Source organism: Pseudorasbora parva, chromosome 22 (assembly GCF_024679245.1).
Source record: "Pseudorasbora parva isolate DD20220531a chromosome 22, ASM2467924v1, whole genome shotgun sequence".
Taxonomy (NCBI): domain Eukaryota; kingdom Metazoa; phylum Chordata; class Actinopteri; order Cypriniformes; family Gobionidae; genus Pseudorasbora; species Pseudorasbora parva.
In genome coordinates this window covers 5,512,933-5,538,946 of record NC_090193.1, presented here as the reverse complement: position 1 = coordinate 5,538,946, position 26,014 = coordinate 5,512,933, and the positions used below count along the sequence as shown (strand labels likewise).

The 26,014-nt window shown below is 40.3% G+C and overlaps 1 protein-coding gene across 2 annotated transcripts in view; it reads left to right on the top strand.

The window, feature by feature from the left end:
* The first annotated feature begins 2,882 nt into the window (after positions 1 to 2,882).
* The window catches only part of cpne5b (copine Vb), a 244,805-nt gene continuing 221,673 nt past the window's right edge, over positions 2,883 to 26,014 (top strand). For both annotated transcript variants that reach the window (XM_067432338.1, XM_067432337.1), the window contains exon 1: positions 2,883 to 3,576. In XM_067432338.1, the coding sequence (XP_067288439.1) occupies positions 3,467 to 3,576 (110 nt within the window). In that variant the 5' untranslated portion in view covers positions 2,883 to 3,466. The remainder of the gene's footprint in view (positions 3,577 to 26,014) is intronic.

Sequence of the window (26,014 nt, the reverse complement as noted above, 5' to 3'; positions counted from 1 at the left end):
GCCGTAGGAACGGCCCGCTTTGAACAAGTCCTCAGCCACCTCTGTTCTTTTCCAGGGACCGGGGGGAAAAAAACACTGGTGGGATGCAAAAATGGCTGTTGGTGGTGGAGATGTGATTTATTCATGAGCGTTTGCCAGCAGCTGATGATCTTTCGAGCACCTGTGAGCTGTTAGATTGTCTTCTTAGACTCTTATTTAAAAGACGGCACCACAATAGATGCGATGGTGCCCAAATTCTGGCTTAGATGCCGAGCAGGATAGGAAGTATAAGCCTGTCTGTATCCGACCCCCCGGACCTTTTCGCACCCGTATTAATCATCTTCTCAAGACCTCGCGAGGGTCTTCATTTGGACCTTACCCCTTCAATTCCCTCCGTTTAATTGCACTTAAACGAGCCTATTTCTGGCCCCGTTGACGCAATGTGGGAGAAACACAGTAATTAAAGCCCCAAATCACAGTGAATGGTGCAGTTTGGCTGACATTATGGAAAACATTCGTCTTTCCTCTCTTTGTTCTATGTGGCAGCTTTGCCTTCCCATCTGCTCCCGGTTTTCCAGTGCACAGATCCAGTTTTGCATCCCGTCCTCACCCTGGCATCGCCATCAGAACACCTACAAAGGCTTTTTTGGCACTGGGTGTTAATTAGTATTTGTCACAGGGTCAAAGTTGAATATGGGCAACGTTTCTTCTCATTGGTGTGGTGTTGAAGGCACCACACGGGGCTCAATTAGAAGTAGGAGCACATCTGCACGTCCTCATGTCCACCCACACGCCCATCCGAATGCCCACTCGCTTTAACATCGCCTTTACATCATGACTCACTGCGGAGGGTAAGGGGAGGCGAGGGTGGTCTCGGTGCCAGCGTGAGGCTCCTTCCGTGCCCAGTGATTTCCAAAGTGGCTCCTGCCCCTCACCCGGAGCTTAGACCATTCTACTTAAGCCATCTAAGGAAAAGGGAGGAAAACAATCACGTTCGCTTTTAATAGACTCACATCCTGAAGGAGAAAAAAAAGGCAGCTGTGAGGACTTTGTGTGAGTTTACCGTGTTAGTACTTTCGTTCTGTGTGCTGGCGGTTTTTTGGAAATGGTTATTTGGTTCTGAAAAGGTCTGCTTCAGTCGAGCTTCCAGATTCCAGATACCAATATAAACGAAAAGGCATGTTAATTGCATGTTGTTGTTTTTTTACAGTCCCCATTTTATCATCATTCATTTTTGCACACAAACACTGAACACTTAGCTTTTAGGCCACAGGGAAAGTGTTTGCAAATAATGGCAGGTTTTCTGTCGTTGAGCTGCTATTCAAGAAGTCTGCCATTTGGGGAACATGCTGAAATTGTTGATTTTAGCTCCTGGGAGCTGTCCACATGTGCTGGTACTGAAATCATACAATCCTTCCCAGTCTCTCTCTCTCTCTCTCTCTCTCTCTCTCTCTCTCTCTCTCTCTCTCTCTCTCTCTCTCTCTCTCTCTCTCTCTCTCTCTCATTTTATTTATTATTATGGATTTTTTTAAACAATTGATGCATTTTTTTGAGAATTACACATCTGTCCCCTGCAATAGAAGATAGTTGTAAATCTTACAGAGGTACTAATCCGCGTTAGCACAGAATCATAAGTGGAGGCCTTGCATCAGATTGTTAATCAGTAATGAATAATAGAGTAGGGTGGGCTGAGGCGAGGCGAGGTTTAACACAATTGCAGTCGGTTTAACCAATTAGAAATTAGCTACAGGGATGAAATCACAATCACATATGACCATAACCCTCCTGAGGGAAAGCAGTTTATTGTATATAAAGTATTATCTTTTGTATAAAGGATTTACATTACAAACACCAGTTTGGAGGTATTAAAGTAAAATGTCATTTTTGTATATATTTTAATTTTGTTTTGATTAATAGTTGTTAAATGACAAAACTGGTTTCATCTGCATCAACAGGTTCTCATCTTTAATTCACAGTTCAGGGATTAGCTGTACTTCTTTACTTCATAGCTTTATAGTTACTTTACCATTTACTTCATAGCAGACAGATATTGGAATATTATATTCAAGTTTGAGACAGAGAGAAATAAACAAACAAAAACAAAAACAAATCTTGGATTGTTCAAACTCAGTTTCAAGTCTGGGATTGCCCAAGAACGCGTTTGACTGACATGTAGTCGAAGTCTTAACAGACCGCTGTGCATCTATACAGTACTCATTCAAGAACGTTGTGCAAGTTTACTGCAATAATGGAGCCACGAACTTCACATACTTTTGGAAATCCAGGGTTTAGTTGATCCTGGTAAGCGTTCATTGTCACAGATGTAAACACGATGGTGTTCTTCTTCAATGAGGGAGTATGGAGGCAGCACTTGTTTCCAGGCGGACTGGTAAAGAATGCGACACACACGTCTCGCGTACATCCTGAAGAATTCAACCAATCAGATGGCGACTTCAAAACTCCTGAAGTGTTTCCAGAAAAGTGCCATATTACGCATCAGACGCTGAGCCAACGGTCCGGGGTGTGACGTCTGTGGATGAGACTACCCTAACTCCATCACAGAAAGCTTGCATTTTTACATAAAAAAGAAAAGAAAATTTAGTATGATTGATAAGCTGTTTTTTTCTCATGGGGAGCAAAAATGTCCCCACAAGGTAAAATTTACTGGTATATATAGATATGGAAAAATGATATACAAACTCGAAACACAGAGATAGTATAGTTCTGTTGTTGAACACGATTTACACAAACACAGTTGAATTTTGTGATAAGGTGTCAAGTTGCTATAGCAACCATATATAAACTACCACTCGGCAGAATAATTACTTTATTCATCTAATTTATTTAAGATGACAGATGTGATAATTTATTGAACTCAACTGTCTTTTTATTTATTTTTTGCTGTTGCTTCTGTTGTATAAAATATTAGACTACTAATATATTAAATCAACAAGTATTTATAAACGCTACAGTGACCAAAAACTATCCTTACACATGGTAAAATCAGTAATAGCACAAACTACCGTGTCTTATTGCTTTAATATAACCTATAGACTACATTCTGATCGCCCTTTTATTGACGTGTAACTCAAGCCTTTTGCCGCGCTATAAGCAGACCGCCTCTGCTCGGTGTAGCCTACCGGAGAGAGCAGCAGTACGCATGGGCGTGTTGAAGAGATAGTAGGGTAGGGCTGGAGCGCGCGCTGGATGCTCATCTCGAGCGCACATGTAGAGCACTTGATGTGCAGAGGAGATCTTTTTCTCTCTGCTGATGACTGATGCTTTTTCTCACCCCGAGATTCTCCAGCACAGTTTTAAGTGTGACTTCCCCCCCAACTTTAACCCCGGTCAAGTTTCTTGAGTTGTAGGGGAGCTCTTCATTAATACCCTGGCCTTGTTAACTCCGGGTTGGTCCGAGAGGGACCGTGATAGCCTCCGCGGGGCCAGGCTGCGCGAACCGTGGAACTGCCCCGAGCCGCGCGCACCCATGGAGGGAGACATCATGGACAAGCTGGAGGACATGGCTTCGGTCTACGAGTTCGACCCGTTAACGGGGAACATTCCCGCGACCAAAGTGGAGATCACAGTCTCGTGCAGGTAAGAAAACCGGCGACCGGTGTGACAGCACGCGCAGCTGGAGGGAGAAAAAAAATGCGCGTGCATCACTACGCACGCCTCTGCTGGATTCAAACCTCTCTCAGAATATATCAACGACGTTTATAGTGAGAGAAGTTATCCAAAACTAGCCTACCATTCCGGGTTACACTTTATTTTAACATTTAATCGTTAGTTAATTGTAATTTTTGTGTTATTGTAGGATTTAATTACTGAGTAATATTTAGTAACTACGTGTACTTACTATAGGGTTAGGGTTTGATTTAGTTGGATGTAATTATGCATACTTAACTGTTATTACTACGGTAAGTACATGTAACAAGGACACTAAAATAAAGTGTCCCCTTATTCTGTTGGGAATGGCACTATAATTAATAGATGTTGCGCGTTAATAGAGCATGAAACAAGACGCATGTTTTTATAACACTAATAGAAACTAGGGATTTTTATTTTATTTTATACATTCTATAGGCCTATATATTTGTAGTTTACGATTTTTGTGAATTAGGACGTTTATGGGAGGGGTGGGGACATTTACCATAAATGCAACCATATAGGCTATTAATAGTACATGATACTTCTTGTTTAAAGTGTTACAACTGTTGAATAATTATGCAGAGGATGTTGCATTATACATTCTCATTGTTTTTTCTTACTCTCACAAACACATGACTATTATATGGATGTATTCTGCAAAAGTTAATTTGGTCAGAATAGGTGTTGAGATGTAACATCTGTGATGAATGCAGTGTGCTCTGTTTGCTCGGCTCTCATGTTCATTATATATTCTCCGCTAGATATTGTCACAGGCTAAACAGGACTCTATGTTGAACAGCTGTAGCAGCACTCATTGATTGATCGCCCGTGTAAACACTCTCTCATGAATGCAGATAGAAGCTCTGGGTTGCATCTGTATTCTGCTTCACCTGTCTTCCATGCAACATGAATTTTTAAGGTAGTATTTGCTACAGATATATGGGTTTGTATTTCACACACTGCTTGTCCCTAAAGCCATAGGTTCAAATTAGTTTGGTGGACCTTAATGAGATTTTGAAAAAGGAGCAGACGTAATCTCTCGTTGACCACATACAGAAATAGCTTTCTGCTATTTTGCACATGGCAAACACAAAATTATATTAGTTAACGTCATCCACACGTGACTCCATATAAAAACGATTATCTTTTACAGTTTTAGCTGTGTAAAGTCAACACTGACTAACATCTTATTTAACTGTAAAATGTCCTCCCAATCTACTTATTTGTTAGTCTCATATACAGATGTTGCCGATTATATCAGCTCAACATGCACTTTAATAGAAAACCGATCAGCTGTGTAAGAGTGACCACCTCAAACATCAGGAGTTTTCCAGTTATCGAGTCACTCGTATGAATATTCACATCGCTGGAAGTGGAAGTCTCTCGTTTAAAAATGAAATCTGAATTGTATTGTACAAATGAGGCGGATTGCTAAGAGGTGATTAATTGCATATCAATGGAGATGAATCCCTGTGGAATGGATAAGTGTGATTATTTCGTGCCAGGATGATTTGTCTTGATTTGAAGTTACTTGCCGATAAAGAAAGAGAAAGAAGTGATTTGCATGGTGATTTATGGCTACCTGTACCTGTGGACCATTTATCCTTTTCCTGCATTTATTGCTAACATGTCGTTGATAAATAGTTGGGGATATTGATTTTTAAGACCCTTTGAGGATTACTACGAGTGAAAATAACAATGAATAATAAGTGTGAAATCCACTGGCTAATTTCCAATGCTCTTCTATTATATATATCATACAAAAGCGGCATTTATATAGTTGATCAATGCCACACATGCCAACATGCTTAATATAGATATACTGTAGTATAATGTAATATAATACATATATTTGCACTAATGACCAGCTGACTGCACATAATTCGTTATTTAAAAAGTAATAGTTAATTACTGATCTGGATCGTAAAATATGGTAATGGGGTGCACATGACCTCAGGCACTAGAGCAGGATTGACGTCCATCAGCCTGAACAGGCATAAACGTGATTTCATTGGTTCCATGAAACGGGGGCTTCGTTTAGCCTAGAGACCTCAATTGGCATTCCAGTCACATTTATAGAGCCTGACCGAGCTGTTGTCATAGAGTGACAAACAGAAGGATCAGCAGATGAAATCTATAATGGATTTCAACACGTTTGCATTCAAAGGTCCGTCCAATAGACTCCATTACATTTGACTGACCGTGTGACGGTTATGCGATTTGGAAGCTAAATGGAAACTCTGTGTGGGAGTTTGGATCACATGGTGGTCTTTCAACTTAAGCTCTTTTATTATCAATGAGATGTGTTCTTTCAGCGCGGATGTCACATCATGATGACTTTGGACATGCTATGGCAGTGGCTTCCTTTTCAGGAGCTCCTGCTATCAGAATTCCAACCATGTTAGCTCATGCAAAATTCAAGAACTAATTTGGTTGCTCCTCTTCCTGTTTATATAACACATCCAAATCTCTAATTGGTGCTTGTTTAGCACCAAGAAACACTTTGAGCTCATTATGCACTCCATAAAGTTGTGCGATCAGTGTTGCTTGCTTGTGAAGACTGTTTTTTTTCACCTACTGTAACTAAACATGTCCTGATTTTAATCTCAAGCATTAAATTATTCAAAAGCTTGAAAGGGATGTGGCACAAACGTGTGTTGATTTTTATTTGAGACTTTTGAGAGGTGTTGGAGATGCTGTGATGTTTTTCAGGTGCACTCTGGTATAGCTCCCTTAGATTGTTCCTTTATGAATTTGTAAATACTTTATCTGTAAAGTGTAAGATTCTCTAGCATATGAGGCTCACTGTCAATATTTGCTACCAGAGATTGTACCAGGTTTATTACCTGTGCCGTTAAACAGCAACATACACTATATTGCCAAAAATTTTGGGACGTCTGCCTTTACATGCACATGAACTTTAAAGACATCCCATTCTTAATCAGTAGGGTTTAATATGGAGTCGTCCCACCCGCAGCTATAACAGCTTCAACTCTTCTGGGAAGGCTTTCCAGAAGGTTTAGGAGTGTGTTTATGGGATTTTTGACCATTCCTCTAGAAGTGCATTTGTGAGGTCAGGCACTGATGTTGGACGAGAAGGCCTGGCTCTCAGTCTGCTCTAATTCATCCCAAAGGTGATCTATCGGGTTGAGGTCAGGACCCACAATGTTGGGAGCATAAAATTGTCCAAAATGTCTTGGTATGCTGAAGCAACAAGAGTTTCTTTCACTGGAACTAACGGGACAAGCCCAACCCTGAAAAACAACCCCACACCATAATCCCCCTCTACCAAACTTTACACTTGGCATAATGCAGTCAGGCAAGTACCGTTCTTCTGGCAACCGGCTAACTCAGACTCATCCATCGGATAGCCAGACAGAGAAGCGTGATTGGTCACTCCAGAGAACACGTCTCACTGCTCTAGAGTCCAGTGGCAGCTGCTTTACTCCACTGCATCCCACACTTTGCATTGCACTTGGTGATGTAAGGCTTGGATGAGCTGCTCGGCCATGGAAACTCATTTCATGAAGCTCTCTACACACTGTTCTTGAGCTAATCTGAAGACCACGCGAAGTTTGGGGGTCTGTAGCTGTTGACTCTGCAGAAAGTTGTGACTTCTGCGCTCTGTGTGCCTCAGCATATGCTGACCCCGCTCTGTGATTTTACGTGGCCTAGCACTTCACGGCTGAGTTGCTGTTGTTCCCAGTTGCTTCCACTTTGTTATAATACTACAAACAGTGACTTATTGCACTGGTGGCAACCTATCACGGTACCACGCTTGAAGTGAAGTTAATAAACGTAATTTCAGGAGGAGTACACCCATCTAATCTTTCAATTAATACCAAGGTAAAAAAACAGCAGCTAACCTCTTCCCCCTTTTTAGTTCCTGCAGCATCCCTCCTCCTCCTCTGCTCCTCCTTTTGTACAATGTTGTACACCACACTGCTGGTGGTTGAGGAGAGATCCCTGACACGAGTGTAAAGCGCTTTGGGTGTACAGTAGTACATATGAAAGCGCTATATAAATGACTCATTCATTCATTCTTTTATTCATTCAATTTTGCCTGTTATAGGGGGGCGATCGGAGCTCGGGTAGAATATCCTCTCCGAGCCCCTCTATAGCAGACAGCAACCCAAATCTGTTCACCACTTTTAGTAAGATTATATGGGCACACAAACTCGTGTATTCAATGCGTTCCTGAGAGCGACCCATTCTTTCACAAATGTTTGTAGAAGCGTCTGCATGCCTAGGTGCTTGATTTATACACCTGTGGTCATGGAAGTGATTGGAACATGTGAATTAAATCATTTGGAGGGATGTCCCAGTACTTTTGGCACTGTAGTGTATTTGCAATACGGTTCCGTATGCCAAGAATACCTTCTGCTTTCAGATTCTCTGAGCAGTGTGGGAGGCGTGATGTTTGTTGATTGATCGCTTCCAGCAGCCAATCATAATACAGATAAGCTTCGGTGTGAAATGTCAGCGTGTACTTGGGGACAGATCTCTCAGAAACATCCCCCCCTCCCGTCGGCTCTTCAAACCGGTGATTCACTGTTCTTCTCTGGATTCTGGGGAAATAAAAATTACGAATAAAAATAAGTCTTTTTCATGTAATTACTGTGATTTTAGAGCAATTACCGGTTATTCCCTCATTAAAATCGCTGTCACAATGGTAAGGCATCAGAAACCTGTCAGAGAAAAACCCTTGTGACGCATTTTTCTTTTGCTCGGGGCGGGCGAGATAAGGCTGGGATTACTGTAGCCGGATAAGGCGGAAGGCAGATTACACCACACGCAGTTCAAGACTTTTCAAGTGCTATCGACAATGCAAACACCTGTTTTATTTATCAGGAGGAATGCTGTCTGATTACAGAGATATGCTGTCATCTAAATCAACACATAACTGCTTCATTGGCCTTCACCGAACATATTCTTCCCTCGTCTGTGTTCTGCCCAAATAAGATTTGAGCACTTGAATAGAACAGTCATCTAGACTGAATGTGAGATGAACATGGAAAATGAAGTATACCTGAACCTTAAGACAATCGGATGAGCCATTTAGGGTCGAAAACGATCCCCAAAAAGCCCTTTACTGCCCCATCTCACCCTTCACAGTGTCTACTACCTAAAGGTCCATATGAGTTGTCACCATAATGCTGTAAATGTGGCTGAGAATGTCATTTGGTACTGTGAGTGAGTGAGACCAGTGAGATGCAAATTAAATTACTAAAGTAATGGCCATGTATTTTTCCAGTAGCAAAGCAATTTTATTGATTAAGTAGTGAGGTAATATTGCAAAACCTTGCTTAAGTATGTGTTCAGTATTCTCTATTGGCTATTTAGAAACAGAGCAAGCAATGTGCAATTAGAGATTGAATGACTCTTTCGAATCAGTTCTTTTCAGAGGATCAGGCAAACCAATCTAAATCATTGAAGTCACTAGTCATTAGTTTGGGCTTGGATCAGTTGGAGTGGTTCCAGCATAAATGACTTACTCACTGAACTAAATCAGACTTATACTGAGACTGTCCAGATGGTCCAGTAGAATATCACATTACATTACATCCAGTGTTGGGTAAGTTACTCTAAAAAAGTAATTTGTTACTAGTTACTAGTTACATCTTCAATAGTGTAATTAGATTACTGTACAAATGACTCTCTCCAAAAAGTATTTATTTACTATTACTAATTGCTTTCTAAATCCTACATCAACCCTGACTAGTTAAGTGTTTCAAGGATAGATATGAAACAGCTCTTTTAATTCATTCAAATACATAATATAAAACTAAATCAGTTATTCTTACTAAGCTGACCAAAATATTAAAAATGTGAAAAGAAAGATAAAAACATGCATTTTAAAGTTAGAATGATTTTTTAAAATCTTAATTCTACTATTGTATTATATATAATTGTTCTATACACAGTATTTAGTTCAATTACATCAAAAGTAACTTAATTAACGTAATTCAATTACAGACAAAATAAAAGAGTATAAGAGTAATCCCTTACTTTAATTAAAATTAATAATTCAATGTAGTAACTAGTTACACCAACACTGATTATATTATATTATATTATTTTGATGTTCTGTTCTGTTCTGTTATAGTACAATAATGTTAATAAATGTTTTCATCAAATAATATAATAAAATGTTTTACTTTTGTTTTGGGTATAATTCAAGTGTTATAAATATATTATATTTGTAGCGCAAAGCACTTAATGGTTTTGTGAGTCACTGCAAAGTTTCTTGGGGAGCGGAAAACATATGCGAGACAATGCAAAAGCATTGGCTTATTATTTTCCGTCCCATCTCATATTTTTTTACACTACCACATACTTAGGGGCTCCGTATATATCAATATAATTCTATATACAGTATATATAAAAATTAAAAACATTTGCTATGCTGTGCGTGCCTAATATGTGTTTTATATCTATTTTGGGCATTTTTAGCAAACATGGATGTGAATAAATCACTGTGCTATTTTTTTTATTTTTTTGTAAATTTAATGTAGCAAGCTGCCATATAGTTGGTAGTGTATGTTTTTTTCTCTCTCTCTAAATAGTAGTTTTTAATTAGCTGAACTATTTCTAGAGAGTATGTTTTAGCTAAACTAGCTAGATTTGTTTTTTATCAGCTTGCCCAGCATTGCAAATGAGGTGATTTCGCTTCATGCTAAATATTTATAGCACACCTATTCCCCCCAGAGAAACACGGGGTCAGGCCCATTGTGCCAGTGGTAATGATTTATGGATCGGCCCTTGTGGAGTTTGAACCAAAAACCTTTCGATTATAATCCAGAGGTTGTAACCACTACACCAGCCCAAGTGATTCGCAAGTGGTCCGTTGAGCACTGATGCTTCATCCTTACATCTCACAGGACCTCATATTGTGTTATAGTTTCTGAAAGCTTCTGCCATTTGGTTCAAGGTCCCCTAAGAGTTTCCTGAACTCTGGCTTTATTTCCTCCCTTATCAAACAGTGTCTATCCAGGTTGCTCCGCTGGGCAGCGGACAATGGCGCTCCACGGGCAGGTGGCATCGCTCGCACTCCACCGCTCCCATTTGTAGCTCTTAATATCTCCTTCGATTTGCTCTGCCCTAAATACTGAACTGAGTGGGCGGCTTTCAAACTTTTAAGTCTCTCTGCAGAGTCTGCGAGGGGCTGTTAGGGAAAAAAAGACTTTCTTTATTTAAAAAAAGAGGACTGGAGAGAGAGTTGGATGTCTTTGAGGTGAGCAGTGTTGAAAGCCTGCCCACATTCTGCAGTCACTCCAATGACAAAAACATATTCAACAGACAGTCTGCCATGAAGATGCAGTCCACCGAAGCACTGAGGAAGTAAACCAGAACAAACTCAAGCCAACAGAGTAAAATAAATTTTGTGAAGCAGAATTTTGGTCATCGTTGCGATAAGGATCACAGAGTGATTGGTGCTGGAGGCGGAGGCGGTGACAACCCTGGAAACCCCAGCGGAGAACAAGCTCTGAGCTGGAATGATCACAAGCAACATTGATTTTTCGGATCCTCCGTGGTCTGACCCTTGTTCCCTGTATTCTAACATGTGCACACACATGGCAATTGTGGATCTCGACACAAATAGCTGTTCAGTATGGCTGACTGGTGCTTTTTATTGGTTTTTCTGATGGACGTGGGAGAGATGCCGTAAATAACTTCATCCAATTGTTCATTTTCCCGGTCATGGTTGCCATGCCGGCAGAGAGCCTGAGTTTTCTTCAGTTTGATTTGAAGCAGAAGAGCCTCTGTGTTGTGAATTATTTTTAGTGAGTGTGTTCATGAACCACTCTACTCTACTGATTTTCTCATATAGGTGATTTTTAGAAAGCATTTTCTACAACTCCATGTCAAGTCAGGTGCTAAATTAATTTTTTGCTAAAAGATTCATGCTGTACTCTAGGTGTACTCTAGACCTTGAAATGGCTTTCTATATTCTGAGTGTCTTCATACAGATAAAACTGGACCTTATTAATATATGTATTCTAAGTTTTCTTTAGTGTATTGTAGCAAAAGTAGTCTATGTTTCCTCAGAAAAGTACATTGCGATTCTTGACCAATTCTTTTCAGTGAATCAGAATTTGACCAGTAAGACAATGTATTTTGAGAACATACAAAAGAAATCACAAGAACTGTTTGTCTACCAACATTCTTCAGAATTGAGGATGTCAATTTACAAATTCATAATAATACTAATAATACATAATAATACATAAATTCCAATAATCCATCGTTGTTAAAATTAAAGATCAATTAATCTATTAATCTTTAACCTTAACCTCTTAAATACGAAGCAGGTGCTTACTCAAAAACATTCCCAAAAAGCAGAATCTGTGAAAACGGTGAAATTATCACCATTTCTTGACAAAGTGACATCTCCAGCTACTGGCCTGGCATGCATAAAACAGCCTATTTCTGGTTTAAGACATGCTTTTTGGGTGGTAAAAAATGGTTCAAACACCAGTAAACTGACGAGTACAAACCTTAGTAAATCACCTCGCATGATTCATTTAAGTTCTCTCCTCCCATAAATGTTGCACCTGAAACCTCTCATATCTCTGTCCATGTCTTCAGCTCTAGATTTATCACTGTGTGTCTTTAGTAAATCCTGACAGTAGTTTTTTAACACTAAAAGAGGGTTTGCGTTAATCCGGCCCTTAGGCTGTCGTCACACCGAATGCTTGGATCTAATATATACTGACACACATCCGGTTTTCACAAAGCTGTTTACATTCACTTAAGGCACAACCCACTGCATTTGACCATTCAGGCGCAAAGAGAACTACATTTGGGGCTGCAAGCTGTCTCAGATAGAGTGCGATACTGTTTTTTTCACAACTTACTGCATATAATAACTTGATAAACTCTTTTTGAAGATCCTTGTTAAATATAACCCTAACCCTAACCCTTAAACTGACCCACACCACCACACCTGTATCTAACTCTACCCTTAAACTGACCCACACCACCACACCTGTATCTAACTCTACCCTTAAACTGACCCACACCACCACACCTGTACCTAACTCTACCCTTAAACTGACCCACACCACCACACCTGTATCTAACTCTACCCTTAAACTGACCCACACCACCACACCTGTACCTAACTCTACCCTTAAACTGACCCACACCACCACACCTGTATCTAACTCTACCCTTAAACTGACCCACACCACCACACCTGTACCTAACTCTACCCTTAAACTGACCTACACCACCACACCTGTTTCTAACTCTACCCTTAAACTGACCCACACCACCACACCTGTATCTAACTCTACCCTTAAACTGACCCACACCACCACACCTGTATCTAACTCTACCCTTAAACTGACCCACACCACCACACCTGTATCTAACTCTACCCTTAAACTGACCCACACCACCACACCTGTATCTAACTCTACCCTTAAACTGACCTACACCACCACACCTGTTTCTAACTCTACCCTTAAACTGACCCACACCACCACACCTGACCCTAACTCTACCCTTTAACTGACCCACACCACCACACCTGTTTCTAACTCTACCCTTAAACTGACCCACACCACCACACCTGTGCCTAACTCTACCCTTAAACTGACCCACACCACCACACCTGTATCTAACTCTACCCTTAAACTGACCCACACCACCACACCTGTATCTAACTCTACCCTTAAACTGACCCACACCACCACACCTGTACCTAACTCTACCCTTAAACTGACCCACACCACCACACCTGTACCTAACTCTACCCTTAAACTGACCCACACCACCACACCTGTATCTAACTCTAACCTTAAACTGACCCACACCACCACACCTGTATCTAACTCTACCCTTAAACTGACCCACACCACCACACCTGTACCTAACTCTACCCTTAAACTGACCCACACCACCACACCTGTATCTAACTCTACCCTTAAACTGACCCACACCACCACACCTGTATCTAACTCTACCCTTAAACTGACCCACACCACCACACCTGTACCTAACTCTACCCTTAAACTGACCCACACCACCACACCTGTATCTAACTCTACCCTTAAACTGACCCACACCACCACACCTGTACCTAACTCTACCCTTAAACTGACCTACACCACCACACCTGTATCTAACTCTACCCTTAAACTGACCCACACCACCACACCTGTACCTAACTCTACCCTTAAACTGACCCACACCACCACACCTGTACCTAACTCTACCCTTAAACTGACCCACACCACCACACCTGTATCTAACTCTACCCTTAAACTGACCCACACCACCACACCTGTACCTAACTCTACCCTTAAACTGACCTACACCACCACACCTGTTTCTAACTCTACCCTTAAACTGACCCACACCACCACACCTGTATCTAACTCTACCCTTAAACTGACCCACACCACCACACCTGTATCTAACTCTACCCTTAAACTGACCCACACCACCACACCTGTATCTAACTCTACCCTTAAACTGACCCACACCACCACACCTGTATCTAACTCTACCCTTAAACTGACCTACACCACCACACCTGTTTCTAACTCTACCCTTAAACTGACCCACACCACCACACCTGACCCTAACTCTACCCTTTAACTGACCCACACCACCACACCTGTTTCTAACTCTACCCTTAAACTGACCCACACCACCACACCTGTGCCTAACTCTACCCTTAAACTGACCCACACCACCACACCTGTATCTAACTCTACCCTTAAACTGACCCACACCACCACACCTGTATCTAACTCTACCCTTAAACTGACCCACACCACCACACCTGTACCTAACTCTACCCTTAAACTGACCCACACCACCACACCTGTACCTAACTCTACCCTTAAACTGACCCACACCACCACACCTGTATCTAACTCTAACCTTAAACTGACCCACACCACCACACCTGTATCTAACTCTACCCTTAAACTGACCCACACCACCACACCTGTACCTAACTCTACCCTTAAACTGACCCACACCACCACACCTGTATCTAACTCTACCCTTAAACTGACCCACACCACCACACCTGTATCTAACTCTACCCTTAAACTGACCCACACCACCACACCTGTACCTAACTCTACCCTTAAACTGACCCACACCACCACACCTGTATCTAACTCTACCCTTAAACTGACCCACACCACCACACCTGTACCTAACTCTACCCTTAAACTGACCTACACCACCACACCTGTATCTAACTCTACCCTTAAACTGACCCACACCACCACACCTGTACCTAACTCTACCCTTAAACTGACCCACACCACCACACCTGTACCTAACTCTACCCTTAAACTGACCTACACCACCACACCTGTACCTAACTCTACCCTTAAACTGACCTACACCACCACACCTGTTTCTAACTCTACCCTTAAACTGACCCACACCACCACACCTGTACCTAACTCTACCCTTAAACTGACCCACACCACCACACCTGTACCTAACTCTACCCTTAAACTGACCCACACCACCACACCTGTCCCTAACTTTACCCTTAAACTGACCCACACCACCACACCTGTACCTAACTTTACCCTTAAACTGACCCACACCACCACACCTGTACCTAACTTTACCCTTAAACTGACCCACACCACCACACCTGTTTCTAACTCTACCCTTAAACTGACCCACACCACCACACCTGTCCTTAACTTTACCCTTAAACTGACCCACACCACCACACCTGTATCTAACTCTAACCTTAGGGTCAGATGTGGTGGTGTGGGTCAGTTTAAGGGTAGAGTTAGGGTCAGATGTGGTGGTGTGGGTAAGTTTGTTAAAGGTAGAGTTAGGTGTAAGGGAAGTGTCAACAGTGTAATTACAAATGTAACTACAATAATTAATTACACATGTAGTTATATTCAGGTAATTTTGAAAAAGTAAGTACAATATAAAACATGTATGTACACAATAAGTGCATTGTAGCAAATCATTAGTTGCAATGTTAGTACATAGTAGTTAAGGCCACCTAATATAAAGTGGGTCCAGTTATTTTAAATGGTAAATGGACTGCATTTATATAGCGCTTTTAACAGACCATCCAAAGCGCTTTACATTTTGCCTCACATTCACCCATTCATACACCGACGGCGATGTCAGCCATGTAAGGCGCCATCCAGCTCGTCGGGAGCAGCTGGGGTTAGGTGTCTTGCTCAAGGACACTTCGACACTTGGTCAAGTGGAACCGGGGATCGAACCACCAACCTTTCAGTTTGTAGACAACCTACATGAACCACTGAGCCACTGCCGCCCCATGTTTTAAGTTAAATTGTGATTGGATGGTAATTTTGTTCTCTGAATAAAATACTATGACAAGATTGGCTATCTTTGATTAGGCTATTCTCGCGTGACAGAAGACTACTACTCGCTTTTATATGATCACTTAGCAAAGACAATTTAGAAAAGAAGAAATACGGGGGGAAAAAAAACATTTTTTTTCATAATAAGTCGGGACAATAAAAATAGGAAATACGAGACTTTCCTGGAGAAATTGGGTTGTCTGGTAACCCTAACCATATGCCTAGTTTCCACCAAAATTACCCGGAACAATTTGTCCCAGGAACATGTTTCTGTCTGCATTTCCATCGTAGATCGAAGACATCAAAGATTAGTCTGGTGACGTAGGACTGCTCGCAACTTTTCAGAACCCACTGGACCGTCCTCTGCAAATAAACATAATAAAGCCTGAACCTGGGTTTTGGTCAGATTTTTTAAACTCCATTGTGAATTTGAATAGAAAATCTTACTGCACGCTAGGGGTTGCACCGACTAGTCGACTAATCGACTAGTCGACCTTAATACTTTGCCATGACGCTTTAAGCTTGACGTCGACTAGTCGCTGGCCTATAGAGGGCGCAACAGGATAAGCAATTCCTGACACGCAGGCTCTGCTTTGAACAGTTAAAAATGACAAATTAATGCATACTCCAAGATAGGGCTGGGCGATATGACTAAATATAGCGTCTGGACGATAGAAAATGTCTATCGTTTTATTTTAGGCTCTATCGCTTACGCCACGATAAGGCGTTTACAGCAGAATTTTACGTCAAGATGCACCTCACGCCACGGCATGCCCATGCACGCTGCAATACATAAACAAACATGGAGGAAGACGGTAGTAGACGCGGTTCAGACCAGGGTAATAATTATGCCAGAGTGGTGCATAAGCGCGCAAAACAAACTTCAGACACAGACGCTGCAGCGGGCTTTTACGCGTGACACACCATATAGCCATATATTGAAATATTTTAATGGCAGGTGTAGGGATGGCGAAAACTAAACATTTTCTTGACCGACCGCCGAGCCATTAGCCGTTTAAAACCGGTTAACCGATTAGTTTAAAATATGCTGTGCTATTTGAAATAACAGCCGCGAGCCGCGCTCCCTCTCTCTCTGTGTCTCTCTGTCTCTCTCTCACACACAAACACTCACATACACTCACTCGCCTCCCTTCCACTCACGTCACTTTTTTAAATCCCCCACAGCGCGAAACACGAGTCCCGCAAACGCGCCGCCGAGGACCTTGTTTGTAATCGGAGGACAATGGCTCCTTAGTTTCGAAATGGTTTGGGTACAAGGTGATCGCGTTGAAAATAAAGGCATTTGTCTAGCGTTATGAGCTCATTTGAAACATTGCCGCGGCTCATTTAAGAAAATGACAGCTCCGAAGAGACACCGCTTTAGTTCGAGGTAGTGCTAACAATAATAAAGAAAGACGATCAACATCAACGATCATGTGTTACCACTGAAATGAAGATGTAATATATTTCCAAATGTAAGCCCATCTTAAGCGAAATGCACGCTTCATACTGTCGTCTGCCCTGGCTCTAACCTCGAGTGTTTTAGCCGGTTTACTTTTTGCAAACCTTGTGAGCGCGTGCCAAATGTTTTTATTGGTTTATTAAGTAGCCTACAAACAGGCGAGTTATGAAAAAATGAGTGAGAGGGATATGTTCACTTCACACAAAAATATTTTGGAATGAGATGGCTAATTGTAGTAGCGTTTAGTCCACTGTATAATAGCCTAATTTAGAGATCACTTTTTTTTTTTACTGACAACTTTGATCGGTTAACGTTGATACGGTCAACCATCGGTCAAACGGTCATCGGTTAACATCCCTAGGCAGGTTTAACTTTACCAACTGTCTTGCTTGAATAAAAGGTTCTAAATAAAATAAAAATGTAGTCCATACTACCTTTATTTGTTTTTTTATATCATTTCAAACTGCATTTCCACATTGCAATTTTGTACTATTCATAAACTGAATTAACAGAAAAATTGCTATATCGTTATGTATATCGTTATCGGGATATCAAATGAGCTATATCGGGATATGAAATTTTGGCCATATCGCCCAGCCCTACTCCAAGAGCTCTCCGCAAGACATGTTTGATTATACCATCTGGATGCTCAAAACTGATCGGGAGAATGCACGCTTATTGTATATGTAAGTTATTCATCGCGCTTAACTGCGTGCTGCATATTGCAACACACACACACACACACATAGCCGATCGCACATCACGTGGAGATCACGCGTGCCTCACAAAACCATTCAGTAGCGCAGAAATGTATTGTCAACACTGTTCTGTGATTTATCAAAAAAATTGCTTTGAAACTGAAACGTTCTAGCATATATTTCTTGATAACTAAAACTCACAGCTTCACTTTTAGTATAGTAGAGAGACGCTGCCAGGTAGAATTAATTCACACACAATCACTTACTAATGCATATACATGTAATCTTTATTGTGCGACTTTATCTGTGTCTTATTCAGAACGAACAGAAATCTGTGAGAAATATAACGACCATAAGACAAAAGAACTGATTCAAAAGCTCTCATGTAGGATCAATAACCTTATGGGCAGCGCTGTGTCATATGCCATATCAGCTGTGCACAGTGCCGCCGGCGCGTAGGGCACCAAGTGCTGAGAGGGGCACCACGATAAATTTCTGTCAGCGCAACGTGAACGCGCCACCCGCGGGCACCATTAAAAATGATGCGTTGGGCATCAAGACGGCCAGCGGCGGGACTGGCTGAGCACAAGAAGACCCGAGTTCGAGTCTCAGCTCAAGGTTCAGGTTTATTTTCTTTTTAATTAATGACGTCCTCAGCGACTAGTCGACGCCGACTCGACTTTCATCACATAAATGTCGACTTAAAAAAAATGAAAGTCACTCAACCCCTACTGCACGCACGACAGACTTTTTTCAGAAACCAACCAATCAGCTTGTTCAGCGCCAAAATACCACCACCCGAGAGTTCCTGAACTTTGAAAAAGCACTACCTCGTGAGCAGGGACTTTCTGAGGGGGAAATTTTTACCCAGAACTTAATTTAGACCCTGGTTCTTGCGGTGGGAACGCGGCTATAGATTGCATAGCTTTATATCGAGCAGGTGGTCTTGAATGAGCCCAAACACAGCATAAGACATTATGTAGATCACAGCGTGACAATGACATACTGCTTGGCTAAAGCTATTGGACTTTCAGGATGCAGACCAGGATGCAGTGTTTTCCAGTGTCTTTGAATGTTCAACCAATGGAAACTGGATCTCAGGTGTGGTGGGTGGGTAAAATTGGTAGGGACAAAGTGTAGAAAACAATCGGACAATGTTTTACAGCTAGAGCGTGTGGATTGGTTTGATCGTTCAGATTGGCAGATCTTGATTTACCATGAACCATAGAAACGGAGCCACAGCTGAAACAGTGCTGGACATCATCACTCATCAACCAGGATCTTATAACTTGATTATTCAGTGTACTTTTATTGTGATGTTTACACAAGTAAGCAGTGTGTATGGTTCAGTAAAATCACGTGTTTGGAGGGTTGTTCGGTTTATAATGTTTCAAAATAAAGGCTAGCCTCCCTAATCCATTGCGTCTCTTGAATATTTCGAATATGTAACTACAGAACGCTGGTTTCATTTTTCTTGTGTGTCTGCTGCACGGCTTCTTGTGTAAGTACTGTAGGTGGTTCTTGGCCAGATTAAACTGCTCTGCGGACCAGACTTTATAGTTTTAATGACTTGTGAACTTCCCAGCATCTGTGCTAATCGTTCTTAATCACCAATGGCTCTTTGATGTGCGTCCTTAATTTGTGGCGAACACGAGGTCCTCCTTCACACATCTTTCTAGTTCTCTGCTATCCAATTGGCTTCCTCCGTTCCATCTGCCTTTGACTCATGTGCAGAATATCTTCCTTTCTCTATCAAAAAAGAAAAAAGGGATCTGCCGCCTGTTCTTTGTGGCTAAATTGACCAGACGCGACTGGCAGTGCGAACCCTTTCTTGAGCTGATAAATGCTCCAGGCCGAGCATGAAGGCCGTGAAACTGAAAGGAATGCCGATTGCTGTGGCAGAATTGGATGTGTGTGGGACAGTGGGACACCCCTGTGCTTCTGTCTGTCTCGTCACAGTCACACACACACACACACACACACACACACACACACACCTGGCTGAGAGCTAGTGGAGCATAGAGGGACCTGCGTTTATATGCAGACCGCCTCAAAACTACCAAAGAGACAGGTCCAGTCTGGAATACAAGAAAGAAAGTCTCATAATGAGTCTCTGAAGTTATAATTAAATTACTGGTGGATGAAAGGAGTTTGACACCATTGGGTCTGAAACCGGTGATGAGGTTCAGCTCATTTAAACTTAGTGAAAGTATTTCGGCTGAAAAGAAATCTTGCTAATTAAAGGATAGTTCACCCAGAAATTCTTTCTTTCTTTCTTTCTTTCTTTCTTTCTTTCTTTCTTTCTTTCTTTCTTTCTTTCTTTCTTTCTTTCTTTCTTTCTTTCTTTCTTTCTTTCTTTCTTTCTTTCTTTCTTTCTTTCTTTCCTTTCTTTCTTTCTTTCGTTCTTTTTTTCTTTCTTTCTTTCTTTCAGTTTTTTTGACCATTGAACACAAACATTTTGTTGTCATTTATGTTTATCTTCTTTTTTCTTCCACGGAAGAAAGAAATGCAGTTTTGAAAAGACATGAAAGAGTGTAAACAATGAAAGATTGTTCATTTCTATGTGAACTATCCGTTTAAGGAAAGATTTAATGTTTCAGATTGTGTTAATTGAAAACACAGTCATCCACAATGCAAAAGACCATGAAGTCTTCATAATCATGCGTTTGAGTAAAATAATATATATATTATTTTATATATTATATTATAAAACTATTAAAGAAATAAATATGTATTTATATGTATATATAGCTGTTTATATATATTTATTTTATGTTATATTAGTATTTAATTAATTTAATTCATTATATTAGTATATCATTATCATATATATGTATGGATGTATGTGTATATATATATATATATGTACTGTATATGTATATATATATAAAAACGGCTATATAAACGGCAATACATACATATTTGTTGCTTTAATAGGGCTGTAAATGTAATGTTCATTTAATTACTTAACTATATAATTAATTTAAAAACATTTATACATTATATTAATAAATTACAGATTCTGTTAAAAGAAGGTTGTCGATTTGTTAATATTTAATATTAATTAATTAACAATAGTAATGCATTAATTATTACATTATTTAATACAAATATTAATTATATCAATACATTATATTCGATTAATTATAAAATATGTATGACAAAAAATAGACATGTCCTTGACATAAAACTAATGTTTCTACACTATCAAAGCTCTTAAAATGTATGGAAATAAAACAAAAGACTTCTAAAGCCACGTGTATATACTTATATTTTAACCTAACTATTTTACTCATCTAAATAATTCAATAGTACGTTCAAAAATATCTGAATATTTGAAGCGTGATTTAATGTCTCTTTTAACCTATAATGAGAAAAGAGGCTCTAAATGCCACACAATGTCATTGTTGCTCATTTAGTGCCATTTATATTAATCCAATTAAAATGACAGAGACTAATCCAGATGTTGCATTCTAATTCAAATAAGGTCTGAGGTGATTTCGAAGCACACATGGAATGCCTCATTAGCATTGAGAGTGTTCGAATGATTGATTTTTTGTGTGGCTGAGGCTGGAAATGCCGGCTCTGGTTGTGTCTCAACCAATCTGCTTGTTGAAACGTGTCATTCCGGCTGGCAGATCTACATTCACCAGTTTTAGTTTTCATTTTGGGCAACATATGTTCCCTGACGGGGCTCATCACGTGAGCCGTCGCTGTGTTTTCCCTAGCTTGATGATGAATTAGCACCATTAGGTTTTGCTTTATTAGAACGAATGCACATGCCGAGGCAGAGCATGCTGGGTACAGCTGTTAAACACCAGTGCTGGTAGAAGCTGTTCTTTTATTTCTGGATTGATTCAAGTCCATTGCTCGAATATGTATGGTGGCCATTTTGAATATGAATGGTATTAATATTAATTGCATTTAGCATTTTTGTACCTCAGAGTTTCTTTTCGGTCCATTGCATTTGAGTTCAAGATTAGATTTGTGACGCTACATTATCCAGATAATAAAGTTTTCTCTTAGTTAGTCCACCGTTCTTAAAAAATACAGCAGAGTTCAAAGCAATGCCATTGAATAACAGTTTTTTCTTAGTATGAAGAACTATTCTAAAGAAGCTTTTGTGCAATGGAAAGATTCAATGGATGTTAAATGTGCTTTATGAAACTATAGTTTCCAACAGAAAACATTCTTTTTAAAGTGCGGGCGGCCTGAAGTCTTGGCTTCTTGGGTGAAAGATTTCAAATAAGGCTTGAACTGCGCTGCTGGAGCTCTGAAGCCTCAAGTGCTGCTGCTTTATTCTGAGGTTTAAAGTACTTACAAAATTTATTTGTCACTTTCTTACCAAAACTAAAGAAATATTGTATGTAGGAGTAACTCTTGTGCTTCTCAATAGAAAAAAAACACCTCATTTAGAGATGTGGGAGTCTAGAGACACATAAATGAATGGTGCGTTTGGGTAAACTTGATTAACACCAGCTCCACTTATAATACGGTATGAATGTGCAATATATAGTTCATATTGTATTGTGAAAAACCAGGAAACCGTATTGAATTCTATGGTTTTATGTAAAATCCTTGGCAGGTCTTAAAATTATGTTAGTAAAAACTTTAGATGAACAACAGTACATTACAATGTCCTTTGGACAGATGAGACCAAAGTGGAGATGTTTGGCCATAATGCACAGCGTCAAGGTGAAAATTAAACAGCGTATCAGCACAAACACCTCATAGCAGCTGTCCATAATGCTTGATGCTTGGCTTGTTTTACAGCCACAGGACATGGGCTCCTCACAGGCATTGAGTCAACCATGAGCTCTTCTGTATACTAAAGTATTCTAGAGTCAAATGTGAAGCCATCCGTCGATTGGGTCATGCAACCGGTCAATGATCGCAAGAACACCAGCAAATCTACAACAGAACGGCGGAAAAGAAAGAGTCAAGGTGTTCACTGGCCCAGCGGAAGTCCAGACCTCGTCCAGACTGAAATACTGTGGCGGGACGTCAAGAGAACTGTCCATAAACAGATGAAACCGCAATGAACTGGAGCAACGTTATAAAGAAAAATTCCTCCAGGACGATGTGAGAGAAGGATAAACTCGTACAGAAAATGATTCCTTCAACTTATTGCTGCTAGGATTCCCACTGGGTCTTAAAAAGCCTTAAAAGCATTGAATTTATTATTTTGGAAATAATACCTTAAAAAGACTTGAAAACGTCTTGAATAACGTTTTATAAATAAAGAGTGGCGGAACCAATAATTGGGAACGCAACGCAGCCCTCGAACACGTGATGCCTTCAGTAAATGAAGATCACGCTACAGCAGCACAACCATAAACTGCAACACAACACAGACCTAAAGCAACAAGCAAAGGAGAGGCGCAAACATTTTTGTTTTTCTTTGCTGGTAGAGACGTGAAATGGGTATTCATTTTTTATATAAATGTTCTTAAAAAGATCTTAAAAAGACTTGAATTTAACTTGAAGAAATCTGTAGGAACCCTGTGCTTAAAGTGTCTCTACAAGCGAATGAATCATAGTGTGTACTTAGTCACCATTTTGGCTTTATTTTTGTTAATTAAATAACGATGATACAGTGTGATATGTCGTGTTGTCCATCTGAGGATGTATTTACTTAAAGGTCCTGTTCTTCGCGATTCCATCTTTCAAACTTTAGTTAGTGTGAAATGTTGCTGTTAGGGCATAAATAATACCTGTAAAATTATAAAGCTCAAAGTTCAATGCCAAGCGAGATCTTTTATTTAACAGAAGTTCCCTTTCAAAGCCTACAGCGAGCGGCCGGTTTGGACTACACCGCTGCACTTCCTGCTGTAATGACGTCACTAGAACCGTTTGTTGACTAACCCTCCGCCCACAAGAACACGCAAAATAGGGGCCGTGGTCTCATTGCTCTCCCACGTGGAGAAGAGCACGCATTCAGCGCTTGCATCTCCCCGTTATGGTCAGAGGCGGAACCTTTCCGGGCAAAGTGCGTTAAGCTGCTGTCCAATCACAACACGGGAAGCGCTGGCCCAATCAGAACTCGTTACGTTTTCTGAAGGAGGGACTTCATAGAACAAGGAAATCATCAGGCCGTTTTTAGGACAGAGGAAACAGCGCTGTACAGATAAGTCAATTGTGTGAAAAATACTGTTTTTTTCGTTACACACGAAACATGAACTCATGTTATATTGCACACTGTAAACATAATCAAAGCTTCGAATACACGCGAAGAACGGGACCTTTAATTTTAAGACCTGCCAAGGACCAGAGGATTTTTATTTTGTTATGATACATAAAATCATAAATTTCTAATGCATCTTTACTATTTGTATTCAAATAGTTATATGCTTTTGGAACTTTTTCATTTTCAAGCTTTAAAATGTAATGATTGTAAAAATATAATGTACTATAACATTGTAAAACATTTTCCTTAAACCTTGCATGCATGTTCATTTACACATCTTAATAATTTTATTAAAAGTACATCAGACTATGACTTTTAACAACCTGAACTAAACTTGATTTTGTCGTATGTACTATTTAATTTCGGGCATGTTTCATTATGAATGAATTTCATTTTCAGGGGGAAAAATGTATTTATTCATGCCATTGCACAGTACGTATAAATTGCATATTTGTTTGAAATTCGTTTTTTTAAATAAATGAGTGTTTTGCATTACATCATGCATTTATCCCTGAACTTCTGATTATGTGTTACCCGCATAATGCTTGCAGGTATCGTGCAAAGGTTACCGTGGTTACCAGCTTCACTTGGTCATGACATGAGTTGAAAAATCTCATGGACAAGCTAACTGTTTATTCAGTTATTTATTTCAATTAGTGTGAAATAAATTGAAATATTATGACAAATAATGTCCAATATATGTGGCCATATTTTTTTTAAATGTTGCCTTTAGACTTCCATATACAGTGCATTACTGAAAAACATGATTTATTTTACAAAGCATTGTCGTGTGTTGTAACTGATGGCATTACACAGATGCTTGAGCATATTAAGCCCAGAACATTGCATTAATGAGTACATGTAAGCAGGACTGCTCTCAAGTGCATGTGCCTCAAGTGCAATTTTCTTTAAGTAGGTTAAAGCTGGTGCGGAAAAAATGATCATCAACACCAAATGTCACATTTGGCTTCAGAGAACAGCTGTGTGGGCTTGGTGTGTGGCTTTGGCTTTAAAATCGAGGATAGATCAGATCTGCTTTTTGCTCAGGATTACACTGGCAGTCGCTTCCATTGAATGTGATTCAGCAGTGTCATGGTCAGGACAAAAAGCCTCCAACAGTCCTGCAACCGAGTACTTCACACACTGAAAAGATTGTTCAGATAAAATTAATTGTGTAGAGCACTTTTTTCAGTTTTTCATTTATATAAGAAAATAAATTCAATTCACAAGAATGTGTCATAAATGAGACTCGTGGGCTGAAGATATGTGACATAGAGTGAGTGTGTAAGTGAGAAAGAGGGAGGCAGAAAGGAAAATAGGGAAATAGGGGGTTGTAGAGTAGCTGGGAAGCCTCGGAGAGCCAGAACCAGACCATTAAAACAGATTCATGGAAAGAAAAGCTTGGAGAAAAAAGACAAGACAAGCGTTCTACAGAGAGCTGGAGCTCACTTTGATGGCACTATGCAGGAAAGCACTTGGCAGGTGTTGCAGAGATGTTTCCGCCACATGCTATGGTGCACTTCTCCTGTTCTGTGACCCATGCCTCATTCTTTAAGCATAGAAAGCAGCAGGGCTGAGGCGACCCATGAGGTACGACTAGCTCTGCATCAGTGGGTTTGTTGACAAGAACCATCAAACTCAAGAAACATCTGACTTTTTTCAGTAGACCACAAAAGGGGATATTTTAAAGCAGTGTTTCTCT